The sequence below is a fragment of the Electrophorus electricus genome, chromosome 21 (genome assembly GCF_041902795.1).
Source record: "Electrophorus electricus isolate QZ-2024a chromosome 21, ASM4190279v1, whole genome shotgun sequence".
Classification (NCBI taxonomy): Eukaryota; Metazoa; Chordata; class Actinopteri; order Gymnotiformes; family Gymnotidae; genus Electrophorus; species Electrophorus electricus.
The window spans coordinates 7920888-7945487 of NC_137517.1; the positions used below are offsets into that span (position 1 = coordinate 7920888).

Sequence of the window (24600 nt, forward strand, 5' to 3'; positions counted from 1 at the left end):
ACAGGCACACAAATGCTGATGCACATCACACACACACACTCACACTCACACTCACCAAGGCACTGCCTCACATGGTGCAAGGTACACGGAGGGAACCACATGCAGACAGGCTACTCAGGCAGACAGCATTGCAGTGTAGTGTGCAGACACTCACAGGCATAAGCACTTCAACAACAAATGCAGAGGTCAGCACTTGTGAGCCAGGCTCCAGGAGGCACATATCGACCTGTGAAGAAACATGGGGTGCAGTTTGAAAGAGGAGGGTGCAAAAGCAGTACCCTAAATCCACTGACCCCCCCCCCCCAAAAAACCCCCCACAGAGTAGTGGATGCTGAAACAGAATCTGAGATGCTGTAAAAACAGTATTTGAGCAGTGTATTTGAATAGTCTGTTTGAGCAGTGTATTTGAATGGTCTGTTTGAGCAGTGTATTTGGTCTTTTTGAGCAGTGTATTTGAAGGGAGGATATGGCACAGTGGGGTGGAGAGAAGGAAGGAGGGTTAGCAGTGGAGGAGGGAGGAACTTCAAAAGGCTCCAACTGAAATTTCCACAAAAGGACATGCGGCAAATCCGTGAGACAAATGAGAGAGATATTATTAATGTACGTAGAGAGATGTAGAAAAGGAGTTTACTGAGAGGGAAACATTTTATCAGACAGCCAAATTATTCACTGCAAAATGTCATACAGACATAAAGTCCATCTTTCTTCCAAGTTTTGCACATATAGGCATGTCTGTGTTCATGTTGTTATAAAACATGACATCCTGACTCCCTTCACATCTCTTTTTGGTAGTGCTGTTTTAGCAGGTGTTCATGGTCTCTTGAACTCTTTATCGCTTTGACCTATGCAGGTCATGCTAAACCAATGCATGCAGTCACTAGAGGATAACAGGGTCAAGGGACCACAATGTATTATTTGTATTCTGAGCATAGTGGCTAAATTTGCCAAATGGCCCTGAAGCACAAAACAGATTGTCATTGCCTCTGCTGCTTGGCAATTTTCGCGTTTAAGTTTTGCTCAGAATCTGTGATCACACCTTTAAAAGATTTAGCCATGGTTATTGGTGACATAACTGAGGGTGACATGTTCCCAGAATTATGAGGTTTGTTGATGCTTTTTTTTTTAGCACCTTCTTTTTTTCTGATGCTCTGGTGGAGTTCCTGGCTGCAGAAGGTATGACTCTACTATCAGAAAGTAAGTGTGATGCTGGCAAGAAAGAGAACGTGAACTTTAAATCCTCTGCTGAGACCCTGAGGAGGAATTTTTATCATCATCATTGTAATGAATCATGAATGAATCATCAAATGAGCTAAACTCCGTTCATTTGTGTAATTCTAATCAGAAGGTTGCCAGAGGTTTCAGTGCTGATCCTAGATCAGGCTTTCTGATTAGAGAGGTTTGATACATACCTTTTAACAATCATCAGTCACTTTCTTAGAAACGCCACTTTACCGACATATAGCATTATTGTAACAAGATAAGTCAAAAAGTGGCTGGTGAGTGTATAACACAGTCCACTCTAATTTGTGTGTTATGAAGTAACCCTAACTCGACCCCTCAGTACACAAGGTAAGCTTGATGTGAATGCTATGAAAGCTGCTCTTTGCATCGCCAGCTTAGAAACGATGAGTGACTGAGAGACGCATGCCCCTGTGTGAACTGGCTACCAGCGGTGCCTAGTGTTGACATGCATGGCTCTCAGCGCCAGAGAGGGGATCTGTGGAGCATCTGCCGCTCTGGAGCAGAAATGCACTTTCACGGGCAGCCACTGGGTGTTGCCTTCTTGGTCGCACAATTGATCTTTGCTGATGCCATCTGCTGGCCTGTAGCGGTACTGATCACAGAGATGGGATTCCATATCTCCGCTCAGGTACCAGCTGAGGTTGTACCAGGTTTTATGCTGGTGTTGTGATCAGATGCAGAACTTTGCTGTCCCCTGAATACTTAACATCCAGCACCCAGCACAGCTTCACCTGGAAAAAAAATATGCACAGTGTAGTCAAAGCTGGCGAGGCTTAGCAGGTGGCCACTGGCAGGTAGGTAGGCAACTAAGTGTGTTTGGGAGGGTTATAAAAATAAAGAGGCATAAAGATAAAGGAAATTCTCTCTGTAGGCATATTTTTACACATTTTAAAACACTTCCGGCCGGCAGCCCTGCCTTGAACCTGCACCATGAGTTCTTAATAATGCATGAGCTTTTAGTCGTTCGATTGTGTTCTGCAGTCATTCTTTAAATAATTCTTACATTAACTCACAAGAGAACTCAGTTGTATTTATAAATCATTAGTGTGATTGATTTGGTGGAACAGAAAGCCCAAGACGATGAATGATATCATGCGTAGCAAGACCCTGGGCCAAAGTGTTACTGCAGAGCTTCTGCTAGTATACTGTGGGTGTACTGTAGTATCCTGTCTCTTAACCTCATAGTCATCGCTGTCTGGTGTGCTGTTTTTTGCTGCTGCTGTTGTTGTTTTGGTTTTTGGAGGGGGTTCCACCCATCTCCTCTGATTATGAGCATTGTGCATGTGTGGGCTGTTGCAGGACCGGAAGCTAACGAAGGCAGAGCAGCAGCGTTTCCGTGAGGAAGCAGAGATGCTGAAGGGGCTGCAGCACCCCAACATCGTGCGCTTCTACGACTCCTGGGAGTCTGCACTCCGAGGGAAGAAGTGCATCGTCCTGGTCACCGAGCTCATGACCTCGGGGACGCTTAAAACGTCAGCACTCCACCTTGCCTTCGTTTGATGGGTTTTTTTGGTTTTTTTTTTTTTTTGAATGATTTCAGTGCTGCAGGTTATTTATACTCTGGGGACTATAATAAATTCAAGACAGTGCCTCAGCCACTCAGCTGTATGTGTATACGTATAGTGCTTTTTTTTTTTACAGATCAGCCATACATAGGCATAGGCCGTGTTGTGACTGTTCTAATGCCTGTGTACCTTACAGCTACCTAAAGCGCTTCAAGGTGATGAAGCCCAAGGTTCTCCGTAGCTGGTGCCGGCAGATCCTGAAGGGCCTGCACTTCCTGCACACGCGCACGCCGCCCATCGTGCACCGCGACCTCAAGTGCGACAACATCTTTATCACGGGTCCCACAGGCTCGGTTAAGATCGGGGACCTGGGCTTGGCCACGCTCATGAGGACATCCTTCGCCAAGAGTGTCATTGGTGCGTCTGTGTCTTGGTTGGCTAGCTCAAATGCATCACACGTGTTGTTTCTGTTGTTGTTGTTGTTTATGTGGTGATCATGCTACCCCAAAAGTCCACTGCAGGTTGGAGGCTAGCTCTGTCACATTAGCACCCAATCATTAGTGGTAATGTGCCGTGTCCGCAAGGCTCATGGACCAGTGGAAGTCTGTACTGGCATCTTGTCTCTGTGCCTCTTCATATCCATCAGAATCTTTTGTTGTTCATCTTAAAGCAAAATGTTAAGAAAAAAAAAGTAAAACAATAAGAATATTATTAGACTGTTTTTTTTACAGATAACTGTACATTCTGTCTGTTGCCACTTTTGAGTCATTGCTGTGCCATGCTGTGTGCAGGTACTCCAGAGTTCATGGCTCCAGAGATGTATGAGGAGCACTATGACGAGTCTGTAGATGTCTATGCCTTTGGCATGTGTATGCTGGAGATGGCCACATCCGAGTACCCTTATTCTGAGTGCCAGAACGCAGCGCAGATCTACCGCAAAGTCACCAGTGTAAGGCTTATAAGCACCAAACAATAGAGACAGTCAGTAAGAACAGCAGAAGATCTGGTAGCATTGTGCATTACACATCCACTGTAACAGTATACAAGTATACCAGTACTTACAGTATAATATACTGTAAACACATTGATACTGTGCACATGCATATTGTATGGAGCTATTTTCCTGCCAATAGTCGAGAGTTTTTTTTGTTTGTTTGTTTGTTTTTTTAAATGCGAGTGGGATTCATGTAGCACTCATGGATTTCTTTTGCTCACAGGCAAAATGTACATGCGCTCACTCAGATTTACACTGCTCTCGCTCAGATTCACTTTGTTCTGCTAAAAGATTGCTTGTGCACACAGATATATCCTGCTCTCGCATGAACTTGCTCTTCTGTGCACTCAAATTCATCCTGTGTGCTCGTGAATCTTTTAATGCTCTTGCGCTCGGGTGTTCACCTCTACAACTGCCAAAAGTCGTCAGCCAGTCAGAAAGAAGATTTTGACCAATGACATTGTTCCTGTTGCTCCTCTTCGTTCTCATTGGTTGGGAAAGGCATTATGAGCACATTTACAATGTGTGGCTTGCTTCACCGTAGCCCCAGGTAATGTGATTAATTACTTTATTTTTATATAAATATATAAACTTTTTTTTTTGTTATGTTATTATGTTGACATCACACTTTTGACCTGGAAGTGGTGCTAAAGTTGCCTATTTTCTGTCAGCTATGAACTATAGCCTGTATTGTAAAAATTGTTTCATCAGCATGGCAATGGCTATAGTGATGTGTTTGGATAGACAGTACATGATAAAATACAATCATTGCAAAAAACAGGATATTTTGGTGATATCTTGTGTAAGGACACAAAATTTATGCAAAAACCTCCATGTCTCTGATAATTTGTGATTTAAATGTCAAAAATGCATTTTTGACTAATGTAATCTTAACTGCAGCCCTAATCAGATGTAAGGACATGACTAATGCAAGCCCCCATATGGGTTGTTCATAGTTCTTGGTTAGTTTAAAATGTATACTTTAACAGGATGGCTCACTCGATGAAGCAACAATTTACTGTAATAAGTTGTCACATACGAGCAGACAGACACAGCAGCAAGAAATGGCCAGATTATTTATATTTTGGAAAGAATTATTGTAGTGACATCTGACTTGACAATAACATATGGTAGTGCTGGTCTTATTTTATGTTCACTTAATTGTAAAATTTGAAAGCTTATATTTCAAGCATAATTCTTTAATAGATGGAGGGGTGATTTGTAAGTGAGTGATTTATAGTATATAAGCCTGACTGGCCTCTCAGAAGTATCAGTTAATGCAGAAGTAACAATATGTTACAGTCTTTACAGTAAATATGTGTTTTAATTGTTTACTTCACAACTGTGTTGTGATTTCACTGATCATTTCGAGGCTATTTTCAAAAGTCTCCACCTGTAAGGGGCCAATGACGCTGATATAGTCAAGGGCAAGACCAGATGCAGAATTGCTGACAACATAGTGCAGTTTACTGAACGACCCCTCCTAAACTTGCTGTCTAAGCAAGCATTGTAGGATTAAAAGAGTATAATTATTACCCATACAGGTTACAAAGACAGAACACATTATATTGCTAACTACATTTATCGTATTGTTTGTATATCATCCAGACATTCACTTACTTTATATAGTTATCACAGGATATAATGTAACCATATAGACATATATGTTTTGCCATAGATATGTGACATGACTGTAAATAAATGTATTCCATATGTCATCTGCAGGACGTAGCATAAACTAATTGGATGGGTTATTGAATGGGTTATGTTAGGGAGAGGTCTGTGTCGATAAGGCTGGCTTGTTCCGATAAGGCAGACAAATCTGGGGATCTAGGTTAGCTGTGTTTGGAATACCAGCTTTCTATATAAATAAAGCATATTTAAGTATATCCTCTCTAGAGGATGTGTAAAGTGTTTTGTAGTAAAATAAATAAATAAATTGTGTGTGTGTGTGTGTGTGTGTGTGTGTATATATATATATATATATATATATATATATATATATATATATATATATAGACAGATAGATATATAGATAGATAGATAGATATAGATATAGATGATTCACGAGCATGCTGAATAATTTTAAGTGCACAGAAGAGCACATTTTGCAAGAGGAGGCTATATATGTGTGTGCAAGCAGTTTTGTAGCAGAGCAAAGTGAATCTGAGTGAGTACATGTACATTTTGCATGTGAGCAAAGGAAATCCATGAGTGCTACGTGATTTGTGCTCTCGCATTTTAAAGATGTGGTCTTGACTATTAACAGGAAAATAACGCCATAATATTGTAAAGCAATACTGATACGTACAGAGGAAGCACAGAGCAAATCTACTGTACACAGTAGCACTGTGTTGATGCCCACCGTTACTTCACGTATTACGCTGTATTTAATAGCATAGTTGGACTGTAAGAGTGTTTGTGTAATGTTACTGATGAACTTTGGAAAGAACATGTCTCTATGTCTCTCTGCTGCAGGGGATCAAGCCAGCCAGTTTTGACAAAGTCATCGACCCGGAAATCAAGGAGATCATTGAGGGCTGCATACGGCAGAACCGAGGAGAGCGGTAAGTGCTGCCCCCGGCCCGCCAGTGGCTGGCGGGCCTAACCCACATCGGAGTCCCAGAGTGGCCTTTTAATTCGCCATGTCCACCTTTCCCCTCAGGCTCTCCATCAAAGACCTGCTGAACCACGCCTTCTTCGGCGAGGACACGGGCGTGCGGGTGGAACTGGCTGAGGAGGACTCGGGCAGTCAGGACTGTCTGGCCCTGCGCATCTGGGTGGAGGAGCCCAAGAAGCTGAAAGGCAAGCACAAGGACAACGAGGCCATCGAGTTCAGCTACGACCTGGAGAACGACAGCGCCGAGGAGGTGGCACTAGAGATGGTGAGCAGAGGGAGGGAGTCCAGGAAAGGAGGAGAGAAAGCCAGAGATACAGAAGACGGTGGCTCCATACGAGGTCACCTGGCAGGATTGGGATTTGTTGCAACTGGTTTATGCTCAACCTGTAAACTGTCCTGAATTACATCCTTACATTCTTACGTGGTTACTCTCCCACTGTATGCCGAACATTCACTGCAAGATATTGACCTGATTTATTTGACGATGATACATTTTCAGCCATTTAATAATGGCTGTGAGTAGTAAGTAGGTAGAAAATAGCGGAAAGCACAGCACAGTCTACTCCACTGCAGTGGAAGGTTGTCATACCTACTCTCCCTACAGTGATCTGTATTATTTCAGCCTGATCTGAAGTTGTGTGCAGTGTGTCAGTCTTGCTTTAATCTTTCTACTCCTCTCTTTATATCTCTCTTCTTTAACCGCATTTTACTCAGTCTCTCTCTGTTCTTTCCCTGTTACTCTTTATTTGTGTGCTCTCTAGGTGAAGTCAGGATTTTTCCACGAGAGTGACGCGAAGGTGGTGGGGAAGTCCCGAGACAGGGTGGCTCAGATTAAGAAGTCCCGCGAGAGGCGACGGCAGCAGCAAGGCCTGGCTGAGCGGCGGGACTCCTCTGCCTTGCCCTCCCTCACAGGTGGGCCTGCCTCTGGGCCCACCCAGTCTGCTGTTGCGACCGCCCCAGGCCCAGCTCCTGCTGCGGTTCCTACAGCAGCTACTGCGGTGCAGGGAGAGGCAGAGGAGCTGCCGGAGGTGGAGCAGCATGCTCGCCAGCAGCAGATCCAGGCCAGCGCTGCACGGGGCCCCACAGGTACCACACAGTCGCCTGGGGTTATGGATCAGGAAAATCACCATAGTTTACCTGTGCATGATAGTTTTCAAATTCAGACAGTCAGACATGAACTTGGTTCTTACTCTGAATGTGTCTTTGCCATTGGCACCAGGTGCATATCGAGTCTTATTTTGGGCGGGTGTGTAAATATTGATGGTTATGTATATATCCTTGTTCCTTTCACACTTTCAGAGCTGGATAGCCTCTGTGCAGTCAGTGGAGAGTCATTTGTGAGTGGCCAGAGCCAAGCCTACCTCCAGACAGGAGATTCAGGGAAGCCTCGTGCTCACCCTCAGGCCAGCTACCCCACAGCAACCTCTGTATGTACTGCCTTATGAAGAACCACCATCACTGACTACATGACAGTCTTACTGAGTCTTTTATATGTATGTTTTTATAATCATAAAACAGGTGCTCAGAAACCACCACTCTCTGCAAATCTGACAGTTTTAAAATTAGATGACGAATGCAGAAATAAAACAGCTTTTGCTGACTGAATGCACACACTGGTGAATAAGCATTTTTTTCTTTATTTATTAGGTAGTGCAGAGTGCAGGGGCTGCATCTCATGCCCTGATGTTTCCTGTTGGTCAGAGCAGAGGGGTTCCAAATGTGCCTATTGGCCAGGGTGGTGGGTTGTCTAGCACGTCCGTTGGCCAAAGAGGTGGCAGGGCTCATAGCCTCCCTGTGGCACAGGCTTTCATTCAGCCGGTTGCTATGGCAACACAGATCTTGTCTGGTGTTAGAACTATATATATATATGTGTGTGTATGTGTGTATGTGTGTGTGTGTATGTGTGTGTGTGTGTATGTGTGTGTGTGTGTGTGTGTGTGTGTGGTGTATGTATGTGTGTGTGTGTGTGTGTGTGTGTATGTATGTGTGTGTATGTGTGTGTGTATGTGTATGTTTGTGTGTGTGTGTGTGTGTGTGTGTGTGTGTGTCCAGGCAGACTGTTCAGATGTGCAGGTACACCTATTTCAAGCAAGCAGTCTATATATCTTAATTTAAATATTGGAATGTGGATTTGCCCCTAATGTGATATATGGAGCCACTGCTATGGTATTTCCCTCTGTGTATAAAAGACAAGGACAGAGTAGTTTTGCAGTCAGTAACCTAAGCTTTGGTATAATGCATGCTAATACAATTCAGGGCTCTGGCCTTTGAATTTCCATAATGCTCTTATTACATGTTTCCACTGACATGATTTTTCCACTATAGTGCTGAAATGTAAAGTCTAATTTTCATGTCCATACAAGCATCCTGTTTTTAACATTTTAATAAGGCTGGCTGCATTGAGATGCATCCCCATCTTGTGGTGCTTTAGGATATTTTACCACTGAATATTATTAAAGTCAAACAGCTGTTGTCAAAAAGCAGCTTTACAAATGTCTGAGTCCAAGCCTCCAGTAAGCAAGCCAAGTCTGAAAGTAGCAAAGAAAAACTCCCTTGAGCATGAGGAAGAAAGCTTGAGAGGAAGCAAGACTCAAAGGGGGGGGGGGGGGGGGGGGCATCCTCCTCTGGCCGAGAATGAACACTACAATGACAACAATATAAACACGCAGAATAAGTGGTGAGAGGGTGAGTGAGAGAGGGAAAAAAAATAAAGAAATAAGTAATCACTGTCTAGTTCAGTTTTCTAGAATATGGTGTGCATGTGTCCAAAACACATCTTGCATGAGAACCTCTTTCAGGGGCAATGGAGAAGTAGTTGGCTGGGGTGGAGGTGTGGTGGGCTACAGCAGGGGAGATCAGGGGGTGGTGGGAGGAGCCATGGCAGCTGAGACCAGTTGAAGCTCAGAAACATGACATCAGGGGTAGGTGTACCATGGTAGAAACAGAGAGACTAGATTATTAGGCATTTCCAGGTGCAAGGGTGTGTAAAATAGGGAACTATAATATTCAAAGCTGAACTCTGGCAGATCTAGATATGGCAGCACAGCTAAAAGAATAGAGCCAGAAGGAAACACAGGCACCCTGAAACATCAGCACTCTGCCGCTCTCAGTCAACTAACTTGAGTGACAAAAGAGAGGTGAAGTGACAGCATGATAACATCCCAGTTTACCAGAACTCTCAATGCCCATGGCCCTCCAAATCTACACCATTACCTAAGATGGGAAGTAGTTAATAAAATGCCTGACAGTACAAACTCAGTATTCAGCCTAGCCTTAAATATTGAGACTGTGTCTTAGTCTCGAACATTTACAGGAAGGTTATTCCATAGTGTGTGAGCTTTTCTGCTGTAGATTTTCTTATTTTTGGTACTAGTAAAGCACCTTATGATCTAAGCAGATGTGGTGTATCTAAGCAGAAGTGGTGGGTGTTTGCTAAGGTACTGTGGGGCAAGACCATTCTGTGCTTTGCAGGTCATTAGAAATATTTTATAATCAATACAACATTTTACTGGGAAGCAATGTAACAGCTAAGATGGGGATAATATGATCAGATTTTCTAGTTCTAGTAAGAACTCTAGCTGCTGCATTTTGAACTAGCTGGAGCTTGTTTAGGCACTTGAGCTACTGGTAGAGCCAGATAGTATGGCATTGCAGTAGTGGAATCTTGAATTGATAAATGCATGGATCTACTTTTCTGCATCATGTGAGAAGAGTATTTTCCTAATCTTTGCAATGTTCCTGAGGTGGAGAAGGGCGGTCCTAGAAATATTTACATGAGCTTAGATCAAGAGACTGGGATCCATAGTCACTCCAAAATCTTTAACTAAAAGGGTGTGATTGGGAGACCATTGGGGTTCATTAAGTAATTAGAGAGCGAGGTCCTAGCTCTCTGTGTGCCTACTATAAGCACTTCTGTTTTCTCAGGATTAAGTGAGAGAAAGTTTCTCAACATCCAGTGTCTGACGTCCTTTATGCATTCATCAATAATACTAAGATGATACATGTCCTCTGGTTTGGCTGAGACATATAGCTGAGGATCCTCAGTGTAGCAGTGGAAACTAGCACAGTGTTTACATATGTCATCTAGAGGTAGCATATATAAAGTAAAAAGTAGAGGCCCTAGAACAGATCCTTGTGGGACACCATAGCTACGCTTGTTGTATGCTGAAAAGTCTCTTTATGATAACAAACTTGTTGCAATCAGATGGGTAAGATTTAAACCAGGAAAGGGCTGTTCCCCTAATCCCAACAACATTTTCAACTCTATCTAGTAAAATGTTGATATATAGTGTCAAATGCTGCACTCAGATCAAGCAATATAAGCAAAGAAACATAACCCCGGTCAGAAGCCAACATTAGGTCATTAACTACTTTAATCAGTGCTGTCTCTGTATTATGATGAGGCTTAAACCCTGGCTGAAAGACTTCATGTATCTGGTTCTGATTCAAGTATGATCTTAGCTGCTGAGCTACAGCTTTTTCTAGGATCTTGGAAATGAATGGACGATTTGAGATTGGCCTGTAGTTTGACATCTGACAGGGGTCGAGATTAGATTACAGTCCTCGTTTTAATTAGACATGACAAAGCAGACTATATTGGCACTTTTTAATTAAATGATTATTTAATTAGATGATTTCTGGCTAAGATCTATAGATGGAGTTATCCAACCTTGCTGAATCTGCATTGTGAGATTTTCCTTGAATGGTAGCCTTGAAAAAGGCTTTTCAGTTCGATATGTGAAAGATTGAGTGAGCTGAACGAACATGTCACAGGTAAAAGCTATTGCAGGGAACTAAAGCCAAAACAAGAAACACCTGAATAAGGGTGGGGAAATCGCACAAGATGAGACAAGAATACAAACATTGCCATAGGGACAAAACCTAAAACAAACCAAACAGAACACATGGAGCTCAAGTTCACAGAAACTGTGACACAGACAGTGACTACACCACAATGCCTGTCTCACTTGTAGTCACTATTCAAAGTTAGTTGGCTAAGGAAGCATGTCAGTAGACAGCGACATTTTACTAATAATGTGTAACCCCATCTTCAGAATGCTAAGAGAGGCAAGGCTGCTATAGACTAGCCCCATAGTGAAAGTAATACATTTCACTGGTCAGAATTTGCTAATAGACTTACATTAGAAAACCCTTTTAAAGTATTACCAGAAGGGGCATGTAGGCATGTGCACAGCAACCAGCAGCCATATTACCAAGCAATTTTGATTAGTTCCACTCTCAGATGTATTCGATAGTAACCAAGAATATGTAAAGCAGCCTATATGAATAGGTTGATAGTATTTACTTTACTTGGGAAATATGACTATTATTACTTCCATCCATTTTTTTGTTATATACCGCTCTGAAAGGTTAGAAGCACCTGACTGCACACAACTGAGATATATAAGCTATATAGGCTATATATAAAATGCATTACAAGCATTCTGTCAGCACACGTGCGATTTGTTAAAGCCTTTATTTACATAGTGAGGCCTTCTCCAGTACCAGTATGGTAGAGATAATGATAAAGATGGCAGTTGTTCAGAATAGGCCAGAACACAGCATGACAGTGAGAAAACTAATATTACATGCATTGATATTACAAGTTTTCTGACCAGTAAAGGGTAACTACATTTCTAAAATTGCTAATTGAAAGTGTAGCCTCTCACTTTAGGAATAGTGGTGAATTGTACTTAACATGATTTTACTGACATTATTTTACTGAGTCTAAGCATAACATAGTATCCAAGCAAGAAGAAACAGAAGATGAAAAGTATGAACAGCCTGTACTAAACCTTAGATTCCACTTTGTCCTGTTATACTTGGATAATTAATGTCACCCCTACTAATGCATCGTCTTACTCTGTTTTCTCCCCAATCTTTCTTCTTGACACTGACATCTCATTCCATGCCCTCCCCAATCAATAATATGTTCACACATATCTGTAGTCTCTCACCACATATCCCTCTGATTCACAAATGCCATTCCTCCAGCCAGGAGAGGCAGTGACTCCCCATGCTTCACAAATACAGTCCCAGTCATACGTACCCTCCATTTCATCCCAGACACCAATTAATGTCCTACCTGCACCCATGTCTGCTGGAGATCCTACAGGATCCTCACAAGGGAGAATAATGCTGCAAACTCCACAGAACCAACCAAACGTTACACCTCTGCAACAGCCAGAAAATGTGTCTCAACCAACTGCAGTTCAGACACAACAACAGATAGTATTAGATCTACAGACTACATTTATACAACCACATTCATCACCATCACAGCAGGCAAATGTGAAACCACAACCACAGGCGGTTTTATTACAACAGATGGACCAAATTCAGCAGAGTACCTTGCTGCAACAGCCTCCTGCATCATCAGGAATGCAATCCCACCAGACTGAGCAACCACAAGTGGTTTTGCAGGAGCAGCAGCAGCTCCATTCAAATGTACCTCCACAGCCGTATATACCACAGCAGCAACCACAGACTCTGGCTAACCCACAGCAAACAGAAACACCACACCAGGTATATTCACAGCAACCTGCAGGAGTGGCCCAGCAGCAGCAACCTGTAATTCAACAAGTCCAGCAGCAGGTGCCATTACAGCAATCTTTAATGGAACAGCAGCAACAGAAACCACAGTTGTTATTGCAACAACAGGTATATGTGCCACGACAGGCTGATTCACAAGAACAGACCATGTTACAACAAGCAACAGTGCTACAATCGGCCTCTCAGCCGTTACAACTTGGGGAGCAGCAACAAGCAGCACTTATTATGCAACAGCACATTGAACAACAAAATCAACAGCAAATCTATTTACAACAGCATCAACATATAGAGCAGCAAAAGATGCTTCTTCCACAACAGCAAAATGCTGTAGTACAACAGCAGATTAAGCAACAACAGCAAACCATACAGAATCAGCAGCAAGTAGAGCAACAGCAGGCAATTTTACAACAAGCAGAACAGCAACGGCAACAACACGCACTATTGCAACAGCATTTGGAGCAACAACAGGTTTTACGGCACCAACAACAGTTAGAACAGCAACAAGCTCTTTTGCAGCAACAACAGTTTGAACAACAGCAAGCTTTGTTGAAGCAAAAACAACAGCCACAGTTAGACCAGCAAGTGTTGTTTCAACATCAACAGCTAGATCAACAAGCTTTTGTTCAACAAAAATTTGAGCAGCAAGCACTGTTGAAACAGCAGCAAATAGAGAAGCAACAAGCAGCTCTATTGCAGCAGCAGCTAGAGCAACAGCAAAAGCAAGCTGTTTTACAGCAGCAACAAGCACTACTTCAACAGCAACACCAATTAGATCAACAAGTGCTGTTACAACAGCAACAAGTGGAGCAACAGCAAGCTTTTCTACAGCAGCAACAACAGTTTGAACAAAAGCAACAACCTATACAGCAGCAAAGTTTACAATCTCAAATACAACAAATAGAGCAGCATACATTTCAGCCACAGATGGATCAAGCACAACAGGTGTTACTCCAACAACAGAGAGAACAGCAGTTGCAACAGCAAGCTCTACTACAAAAACAACAAATTGAGATACAGCAGCAGCTACAACAGCAATCTTTGTTGCTACAGCAAAAACAGCAGCAACAACTGGACCAACAAGCAGATCATGGGCAACATCACAGTGGAAAACAGAAAGGTGTCACTCTTGAGCAACAGCAGCAGGCTTTACTCAAGCAACAGCAGGAACTACAGCAGCTGCACCAGCAGGCCTTGTTGTTACAACAGCAACAACAGTTGGACCAACAAGCAGTCCTCAGCCAACACCTTGAGACAGTTCAGCAAATCAGTCAGATACCTCAATGTATTACTCAACAGATTATAGCCACACCCCTTCAGCCTCACAGTACTCTTACTCATCACCAAATAGAGCAACAGCAACAAGCATTTACTCAGCAGCAAGTTGCTTTCTCACAGCAGCAACAGAAAACTTCTGTAGTGGAATCACAAGTCCCAGCTGTTGGTCAAGTAGCATCACAAATGGTTAGCTCCAAAATTACAAACCAGATACAAACCCCAGGACACAATCAGCAACTTATACCAGCCCCAGCAGCAGCTGAACCACAAGGGCAAATACAACAAAGTCAAGGTGACACTGTGGCACAAATCCATGGTCAAATTCCGGTGCAGACCCAAAGTCACACTAGACCACAATCAATGGTTTTAATCCTGGGACAGACGCAACCCACACAGTTTCAAATTCCTCAAGGAACCCAGCAAATGTCCAATGCTCCATTACAGAGTCACACCACAGTACAGCCACAACTACAGACACAACCTTATGACCAAACTCAGAAGCAGACTCAAATGCTCTTACAGGGACAGAGTTATACAACTCAAGTCTTGCCAACTCAAACTGTAGCTCCTGTTCTTTGTCAAGTCCAAGCAGTACCTCCATCAACTCAAATACCTAACCAAATGCAGCCTCAGGCCCCTTCGTCCTTGCTGCCAATTCAGTATGCTCAAGCTTCACAAATGAGTCAGCAGACCCTCCAGCCAGTCCATCTGGACCTAACGAAGGGGACCCAACAGCAACAGTTTCCACCACAACAATATCACCAAGCTGTGCTGTCTCCAGTGTCAGTGGGAAGTACCGTTGGAGCAACATCAGCCACTGTACCTACTACCTTGATAACCACTCAGCAGTGCTTACAACAGACAGGTCAGACTCAAATTCAAAGTCAGGCGCAAACTCCGGCGATCCTACAGGTGCAACAACAGCCGGTTTCCATGCCAGTGCAGACTGTCATGCAGCCTGTACCACCTGTACCATCTCAAGTTCCTCAACAGTATGAGCAGCACATACACATTCATCAGATGCAGCAGCTTCAGGCCCAGCCAGTTTTGTCAACTGCAAAGCAAGTTTCACTACCACAGCAAACAGCAGTGGCACTAGATCTAAATCACCAGCCATCTCAGCTAGCATCCGCCTTGCATCCTGTGGTTCCCGCACATGTCCCACCAATCCAGATGCCTCAGACACAAAGTCAGACTGCTCCTCTTTACAGTCAGGATGTAGCAGGTGTACCATCTTCTCCACAACATCAGTCTCAGCCAGCCATACCTGCTCACACTCACACCCAGACAAGCACACAGGCACAAACACACATGCACACACAGACTCATGTCCAAACACAGGCCCACATGCATACTCAGACACACACTGAGACCCCAGACACATTAGTGAAGCCACCTTACTCCCAGGGTGCATTGCAGCCCCCACAGATACCGTCTAGCCCATGTCATACATTCCTCCAACCATCCACCACAATATCAGGCCTCCAGGCTGTTGCTTCAGCTTCAGAGCTCCCTGCCTCAGCTGAGGTACAGTTAAGCCAAGCTGGGCAAACTGATATGGCTCATAACTCCCCTCCCACCATCCATGCTTCACAGCCCCTTGGTTCTAATAGCCCTGCTTTTGCACCGAACCTGCTGCCAGACTGTGACACTGCATTGCTGGGCATTTCACAGGTATAAAGGAACACCCCTATCAGTGTAACATTACTTAAGACTGTACGGCGCAAGACATCCCGTACGTCTTTGAGAGCAAAAAGATATCATAACAACCCTCTCTAATTCTTAATTCTTAATAATTTCATAAGCATGTAGTCTACTTTGTATTTTTTAAATCGGTGTTAAATATTAATAGCTACAGAATCAAACTTATGCTTACATGCTTGTTATTTCCAGGTTGTTTTACCTTAATTCTCAGGCTTAAATACTTTCAGTGTTTATATAAAAATGTATATTACTTTCACTTTGAAGTTTATAGTATTTACTGTTGGCATTTCATTTTTACTGTACATATCTATATATTTCTGTTTTCTTTATGTTGCTTTGTGTCTTGATCTAAATTAACAGGAGAGCCCAAACCAGTCTGCCAATCAGCATTCATTATCAAGGTATTTAAGAAAATACGTAACCACATTTTTTACCACAAGTGGTTTTTTTGGGGGCGGGGTTTGTATAAGGTCAATGTACTCTAACATTCTGATTTGCTTCTAAACAACTGCTTACAGCTCTGCTCCAGCCAATGGAGAGGAATCCCAGTCATTCAATGGGAAAGTGGAAAGAGTGAAACCTCAGAGGAGAGCGTCCTGCAATCGTTCTGAGAGAGCCACTCACTTTCAGCTGAGCATGCTGCAGGTGAGCCTTTACTCAACTTCAGAATCAAATTGGATATTTGCAGTACATTCAACAAGCAATCACAGCTGGGTAGTTCAGCAGAAAAAAATATGTTCAGTTAAACCTTTCAGATTAAGACTTAGGACTTAATATATTGCTTTTTCTAGGTTTCAAACACCGGAGACAACATGGTGGAGTGCCAGCTCGAAACCCACAGTAACAAGATGGTCACTTTCAAGTTTGATACTGAGGGAGACGCACCTGAGGACATAGCTGATTACATGGTAAAAAAATCTGAGCCTCTTTTGTGATTTTAATTGAAAATGAAACACAAATAATTAATTCAAATCAAATTATTTTCTTTGTTTAGTGTTTGTCCTTGCCTGCTGAGTTTAAACTTTGAAAAAGAAACTTAAAAATTGCAAAGAATATATATCTCAATGTTCTTATGGAGGTCGAAGAGGATTTTGTCCTTGAGTCAGAGAAGGAGAAGTTTGTAGAGGATCTGAGGGCCATAGTGCAGAAAGCCCAGGAGATCCTGAGCACTCAGTCACAGGTCTGTCTGCTCTAGCATTATGAAATCATATTTGGTCCATACATCCAAAATTTGTCATTATACCATTCATCAAACATTAAAAATACACCAGTTGTTTTCCCACATTTTCCTACACACTCTGAATTTACAGTAGTAAATGATTTGTTTTCATTCTCAGAACGGATCTATGGAGCAGCTACATGTGGGCACTCCATCAAGTTCAACTAGTGAGCACCATGTTTAGTCTTGATTTGTTTTACCTTCATGTTACGTCTTCTGATCCCTGGATTAATCAAGTTATTTGATTAAAACGAGTTGTCTTTGTCCCTTGGTTGCAGATGTTAATGAACTAGTTTTCAAGATTGAAAACATGGATAGAGATTGCATTTCTTTTTTCTTGCTTCATCAGTGGACTCGGCCCCTCAGTCTTCTCCAGTGGGTCGCTGGCGATTTTTTATCAATCAGACTATTCGACATCGTGACTCCCACTCCAATCAAGGAGCCACCACTCCACCTGCAGTAGGGGAGAGCCAAGGCTCCAAGACCACGGAAATTGAGAGAGGTATTCTGCAACAACACTGCCCTGGAATTATGACTGATTTATACAGTTTTGAACATTTATGATCTTACACTCTGTTATCATGGTTTTACTTAATGTAACTTCAATATTCATTATTAGTAATTCATTATTTAACCTTACTAAGAATGACTTGTACTCCATACTTGCTGTAGCTTCAGACCATGAGGGTTCACAGCAGTCAGATGTTCTCTCTGGACTCATAGCTCCCCCCTGTTCCTCGCTTTTGGTGTCCTCCATCCCTGCCTCTGTTCCTGACACCACTGCCACAGACTCTGCTGCCTGTGCCCCACTAACTGTCCAGAAGCCTACGTCCACTGCAGCTCCTGCTAATCAAGACATAACGGCTATCGCACAACGAGATCCTAGCAAAGTGTCAGCAACAGCCATTCAAGCCCCAGTCCGCAACCCGGCCTCTGTACCTCCTGTTGTCCCCTTTCCTGAGGCTGAGCCTGAGCCCACAACTTGTTCCAGTGTTGGCCTGTGCCCAGGAGAGCCTTCTGCTAAGGTGCATGACATGCCTGAGAATCAGCAGCCCTTCTCTGGCCCATCTTCTGCTTCTATGTTAAGTCATGGCGACCGAGTACAGCAACAGTTGCCTCAAACCCCAGTATCAACAATGCAGAATGCAGAAGTCCTCCAACAAGGTCTCCCACAGCAACAACTCACAGAGGCTCAGGCAACACAGTCGGTGATGGCCAGCAACGATCAAACTCTGATTCAGCAGCAGCTTCCACAACATCAGCAACAACAGTTGCAGCTGACTTTACAGCAGACAGCACAGCAGCCAGTCCATCAGCTAACTCACCAAGTACAGCTTCAAACTGGCCACACAGAGCCACAAACCTTACAACAGCCTAAGCCAATGGAGACGAAGCCCCAGCCTCTGACCCAGGCTAGTGCTGGTGCCCCTTCAGTCTCAGAGCTGAGCGCACACTATGTGACCTTTCCAGGCCAGCACCCAGTACCTGAGTTGCATCCAGTGCAACAGTCGGTACTTCAGCAAATTCTGCAACACAAGACACAGCCTGAACCTCAACCACAACCGCTCTGTCCACCGACTGTTGACTTACAGTTGCATGGTCTCCAGCAGCAGGACAGCATAGAGAAGATGGAGCCACATTCAGTGGTGCAGAAGCAGGCGGTTCCCATACAGCAGCATGCGCAGCAGGACACGGTGCAGAACCCTGTGGCACTGGCTATGCAGCCTCAGCAAGGCTTCCAAACACAAGAGCCTTCACAGCACAGACCACAGGTTCAGTCTGTGGCCCTACAGCCAGAGTCTGCTGAGCCAATGCAGACCCAGCCGCTACAGCAGGTGCCACAGGACAAGCCTCAGCCTGGTGTTCCACCTGTACAAAAGCAGCCATCTTTTCAGCAGTCTGAATCTGAGGTCTCCACTGGTGAGGCAGCTGTTTCAGAGGAGGTTTTCAGCCAGTCTGCTTCTCTACAGCCCTTGTCTGATGCCTCCCTGCCCCCTCTCCCACTCCCGGAGGCACCTCCGCCCGTCTTGGCGCACATCCTCACGCCCTCCCCTGTCCAGCCCTCTTCAGTGGCTGAGTCGGACAGTGAGGGCCCCCCGAAAATCGAGTTTGTGGACAACCGCATAAAGACGCTGGACGAGAAGCTACGGACTCTGTTGTACCAAGAGCACAACACAGGTGGAGCTGTGCTGGGATGTTCCACTATTGCCCTTACTCAAGCTCTTGCCTCCACCTCTGCCTCTACCATGGTACCGGCTTCTGCTGGGGGAGATGAGTCATCTGAATCCCACCCAGTGTCTGTCTCTGCCTTTCAACCCCCTCCCGTCTCCTCCTCGGACACCTCTCCGCACTCCTCCTCCCGCACCGCTTCCTCCACCACTCCTCGCTCCTCCTCTACCTCTCCGGACAGAGAGAGAATGGGAACAGGAGAGGAAGACGTGACCCAGCCCACTCTAGTTCCTCCAGCTGCTGTGGATCACCAACCCGCTTCGTCGTTCTCCTCCACCTCTCCTCCCTGTTCCCTCCTGTCTCCACCACAGGATCCTGCGCCTGGACCCCTGCCTCCACCCAGTGAACCTGCAGTCCTTGTAAGTCAAGCCCACAAAACCAGCCCAGGCTGGTTTGGTGTGCTTGGTGTTACACCAGTGTCCTTGACGATGAACAACAAATTCCATATTCTGATGTTGCAATTCTGCTAAATACATAATTTGGCTCACTACAAGACTTACTGTTGTTACTAATGTTGTAACTAACTTGTTGAATCTATACTGTCTGCACATGTGTTGCTTCCACAGCACTTTATTTCTAATATATCACCATGTTTCCCCTTCCGGCCTTCCAGGCTGCCCCCTCCCCCTATGATAGCAGTGTCCCCGGAGACGTCCCGTGGCTTCCCCCCTCTCAGCAGCCCACCCTCCTGCAGCCGGGACAGCAGCAGCAGCAGCACCACAATGCAGGAGGTGGATATTTTGGCCTAAACCTGACATGTCCTAGTATCAGAAATCCCGTTAGCAAGAAATCCTGGACTCGCAAATTCAAAAGCTGGGCGTGCAAACTGCGCCACTCCGCCAGCTTGTTCAAGAAGCCCCGAGTCCAGCAAGGTAGCGTCTGCACAGAGCGAAAGAGCGCGAGCGAGTGAGGGGTGTGGGTGGGCTAGCATTTGAAATGAATGTGTAAATTACAAGTACTACTGCACATGTAGCTGACCCTTACCTTGCTAGATAGGGATTGTCTTAAAAAGTACTGTTAGTATTAATAATCAACTATTAATCCTAATAGTAGTTTTCAAAGTGATGTGACCATCATGTCTTGATACCACTACATTATCTTAAAATTATGTGTTTAACCTTTTAACATCGATTAGTTTTAAGTTGCTCTACATGGACTTTGTTGTAGCTTCTTATCATTTGTTTGCATGGGTTACCCAGGGCTAAGAACAGTGGAGGGGAAGTGGAAGAGTGAGTAGGACAGGACAGAGCAATGTAATGGAGGTGACCATGGATGCCAGCACCTCGTCCATTCGCAGAACAGTAAAGTCAAGCTCAGCCCACCACGTCCTGCCCCTCACCTGCCTGCACAGTTGGGCTTCCCTTTCCAAAGGGCCAGTGCCACGCTGCCCCAAAGCACAGTGTCTGAAAAGGACACCCGCACGGGCCACCCACCCACTGGCCCACTGGATGGTGTAAAGTTTGCACCTGTGACGTATTTTAAAGTTTAAAAAAAAAAAAAAAAAAGCCAAGGATATTAAGGTTTGCTTTATCCATTCCATTTAATGAGTAAATGGGAAAAGTTTTATTTTATCATTTATCCAGCTTTTAAAAAGCGCAGGTGCAAATTATTTACCAAAGAGACAAATCAGTCTGGCACAATAGGTTTATTGATAGGTTTATCAATCAGTCAGTCAATAGGTTTATCACAATAGAATTTTTGGTCATGAGTTTTATTTGGCATTAAATTCATAAATGGATTTGATGGCTAAAGTATTTTTTTAAAGAACCCCATCAACTACTCAGCTTTAAGAACTATCTGACCTATAGTTGAAATCAGCTTAGTCTGACATGTTTATATTTGTTGTGGTTCTCTTTCAAACATTTGTTTGGTATCTCAGTGCAGGAATGCCTCAGGCATGACCAACTATGGAAGCACCAATAGCAGATGTCAGTTGACAGAGCTGTCACTGCTGTGGCATGGGGGCCCCATATCTAGCATTGTACTGCCCCTGGAGTGTCCTTCTCACTCTCTTTTCTGTGCAGCTTATCTCAGCCTCAGACAGAACTGCCTTCTTTCCTAACTGCTCACAGACAAATCTTGACAGGGTATGGTTGCCAAGTGCAGGAATGCAGTTTGCGTTCCAGTTTCTCTGCCATCTCACCAGACTTCTAACTTTCAACAGCAGAAATTTCTCATGTTGACTCATCTGTATTAGAAAGGCTGGTTATCAAGCTGAGCTAGCCCCTGCTTGGTTGCTAGCTCTCAACTCATAAGCTAACCTGCTATCTACCGCTTAGCTACACCGTAAAGGCAAGCAAATTTGCATTCTTACTTATACACCTTGTTGTGTGGGGATATATGTCTGTTGAGTTGCTGCTACTGCTACTCCTGTTAAGGCTTCACTAAAGGTTATGAGCCCTTCTGCTGTGCCTGGTGACTTGTGACTCTCATGTCTGATAAAGAATCACATCCCCTGTGCATCTTGTGAATGAGGGTTAAACATGCTCAAACGATTGTCATGGAAATGGATAGCTGCAACCACTGCAGGGGACAGTCACTGCACTTCAGATCTGCTTGGGCATTACAGCTTCATCCAAAGACAACCTGCTCTTCTTTTTGTGCTTTGGAAGGAAGTTACTACTAAGCTTGGCACCAGGTGGCCTGCCTCGAAGAAATCCTGGCATTGAGTTGGATCTCTATGAAGACAAGAGGTTTACCTCTCCTGTTACTCCCTGCAGGTCTGGAATGTGTGGTTGAACTGAAGTGCTAGTAAAACCCCTTTTCTCCCTGACTTCCTGTCGAAGGCTACTCGAAGCAAGACATTGACGGTACAGAAGACCTTAGATCCTCTCCTCAAATCATTGTGGAGCCTTCAGCCAAATCTTTCCCTCCTGCCTGGTAAAATGGAGTGCTTTACTACCTCTCTATCTCCTCCATCTCAGCCTATCAAGCCAAGCTGCTTAAGGAAATAGAAAAACAGCTGGAGAAAGTGTACTCCCCTGTACATCCCAGTGGTCCTAAAGACCTGTTTGAGCCCCTTATAAGAAGCAGGCCAAAGAGTTTGATGTCAATCAAGCCAGCAGTTTCTGCTCAGTGTCACAGGCAGCACCCAGACAAAGAAATTTTGTGACCAGAAAGTGGTGCTGATTACCCCGTGTCTTCTACAAATGCATAGGGAGAGCACTGACTCCTTGTGAGACTGTTTCATCCTATATTCGTAATTATCTCATTTGCTGACACACACTGCTCCATGTGACGCATGCCTTTGTGCAACAGCAAGATGCCAGGCAGAGCTTCACACAGTGATGATACTTCCTCATCTACAAGATCAGTTTAAGCTTCATCTACAGGATCAGTTAGAGTAAAAACTGTGTAGTCACAACTCTTTAAAACAGACTTCATCTCTTTCTGCTATTCTGTCAGAGACGGGGTCCTCCCACTTCAGTTCTCTCGTTGCCACTCACATGCCAGGCATCATGAACACAGGATTTCCTGAGGGGGACCTCCATTTCCAGCCTGCTCTGTGAGAGACAGGGTTGCTGTGGATCTCCTTAACTCAATCATACACTTTCTTCTGTGTCATAAACGGTGACATGCCCGTGGGTGTAGACATACTGCTTCAACAGCAGCTTCACATGATGTTTTATGCATTTCTGCCTCTGAGCCTTATTCATCCCTCTCTAGCCAGTGAATGAAATGCATCCCTTTCTATGGCACCTTACTGGTCCAGGTGGCTGTGTAAAGTGAAGATTGCCAGGCTCCTTGAGAAAGTGCTGTGGCCTTCCCCTGAGAAAGCACTCCCTCTCCCAGGCTCCAGGCGCAGACATGTCATCCCTACAGAGCATCTTCACCTCTGTGGTGTTTGAAAGGCTGAACCTTCCTAAAGTGGTCACCACCATCCAGGCAGCTGGCATCTACACAGAGGCCTCATCCCCTTTCAGTGTTCCATGGTAGAAATTTTGCTTCTTACAACACTTTTTTGGACAAAGGTTGAGGGCTTGTCCACCATTAAGGTGTATTCAGCAGTTATCTCTGCTCAAACCTTTTGGTCAGCACCATGCATCTGCAGATTTGTGAATCCTTTTAAGATACTGGAGAGTCTGGACACACAGACAGGTCTGTTATGGGCAGCCATATATCAGCAGAGACTGCCCTGTTGGTGCTTCCACAGTCATAGTGAACTCATGCTTTCAAAGAACGTGGGTTATGTAAGTGAGCTACAATCCACAGTCATGTGGTATGTGAATAATAATTCATAAGTACATTACCAGAACTGTAGATAAGATCCTGTTCTTTGCTGCCTGGGTAGGCTTTTGTAACCGTTCTTTTTAATATTACCTGCATGTCTATATATAATTTATGATCATCATTAAGCAATAGAGTCATATGCTTTGTTGTGAGTACTCTATATACATGATCATATCATATATATCACAACACCCTGTTCAAAATACATTGTGTGTATATGTCATAGTGTATCAATTACTGTTGCATGTGCCTGATTAGTGTACCTGTGTATCATTTGGATGTATATCAGATTCCAAATACATGCAGCAAATTTACTCTAAGACTGTAATGTTCTTAAGCATCACACACCCCATCCAGGGCCCTGTGATACTGTGTGTGTGTGTGTGTGTGTGTGTGTGTGTGTGTGGCTGGGAGGGTAGGGTGAGCTGGTGTTTTTATCTTGATATCCAAAACTCGTACTGCTTAACCTGCATCGCATACAACTGATTTTACTTTGTATTGAGACAGTTTCCCATTTCCAACTGCACCATGCATCTTCTCAGCATACTATATGAGCTCAATTTTCATGGAAATATTACTGTCCATAAATAAATAAGATACCAATTTGCTGTACTCACATAGAGCAATGTAACTTTTACATGCATGGTAGTTTGTTAAGTCGATCCTGAAAGTGTGTAAGTATGTGTGTGTGTTATGGTTCAATTATTAACACAATATTCCTGTGTTTGTCGTGTCTGTGTCTTATCTGTGGGATTTGACATAAATCCCTTCATTCTGTGCTGGACTTGTCTTTTTGTGTGTTGTTTTTCTGTGTTGTTTGATTGTGCTGGCCTTGTCCTCGTGTCTTCCTCTTCTCTTCCATCGCTCTGGACAGACGGGAACTCTGACAGTCAGGCAGTGAAAGAGGAGAGAGAGATACCATCAGATATGCAGCCCTGCTCGCACAGAGGACGTTTCCAGGTGCCAGGCCTTTCTCTGAGTATTCAATTGCATGTATCTGATGGTCACATTAATCTTATATATTCATCCA

The 24600-nt window shown here is 44.1% G+C and overlaps 1 protein-coding gene across 13 annotated transcripts in view; it reads left to right on the forward strand.

Annotated features, from left to right (window-relative positions):
- Positions 1–24600, forward strand: part of wnk3 (WNK lysine deficient protein kinase 3) — a 47624-nt gene that overhangs the window by 18356 nt on the left and 4668 nt on the right. For 3 of the 13 annotated variants that reach the window (XM_081704745.1, XM_081704746.1, XM_081704747.1), the window contains exons 3-19: positions 2542–2714; positions 2944–3164; positions 3539–3696; positions 6220–6308; positions 6407–6626; positions 7123–7447; positions 7661–7788; positions 12311–15862; positions 16253–16293; positions 16411–16537; positions 16684–16800; positions 16971–17072; positions 17230–17278; positions 17461–17613; positions 17784–19699; positions 19954–20212; positions 24445–24530. In XM_081704745.1, coding sequence (XP_081560871.1) covers positions 2542–2714; positions 2944–3164; positions 3539–3696; positions 6220–6308; positions 6407–6626; positions 7123–7447; positions 7661–7788; positions 12311–15862; positions 16253–16293; positions 16411–16537; positions 16684–16800; positions 16971–17072; positions 17230–17278; positions 17461–17613; positions 17784–19699; positions 19954–20212; positions 24445–24530 — 7716 coding nt within the window. Of the gene's footprint in view, positions 1–2541; positions 2715–2943; positions 3165–3538; positions 3697–6219; positions 6309–6406; positions 6627–7122; positions 7448–7660; positions 7789–12310; positions 15863–16252; positions 16294–16410; positions 16538–16683; positions 16801–16886; positions 17073–17229; positions 17279–17460; positions 17614–17783; positions 19700–19953; positions 20213–20539; positions 24534–24600 lie in introns of those variants that run through there. The other 10 variants (XR_014119234.1, XM_035521338.2, XM_081704749.1 and 7 more) reach the window with 10 other exon arrangements.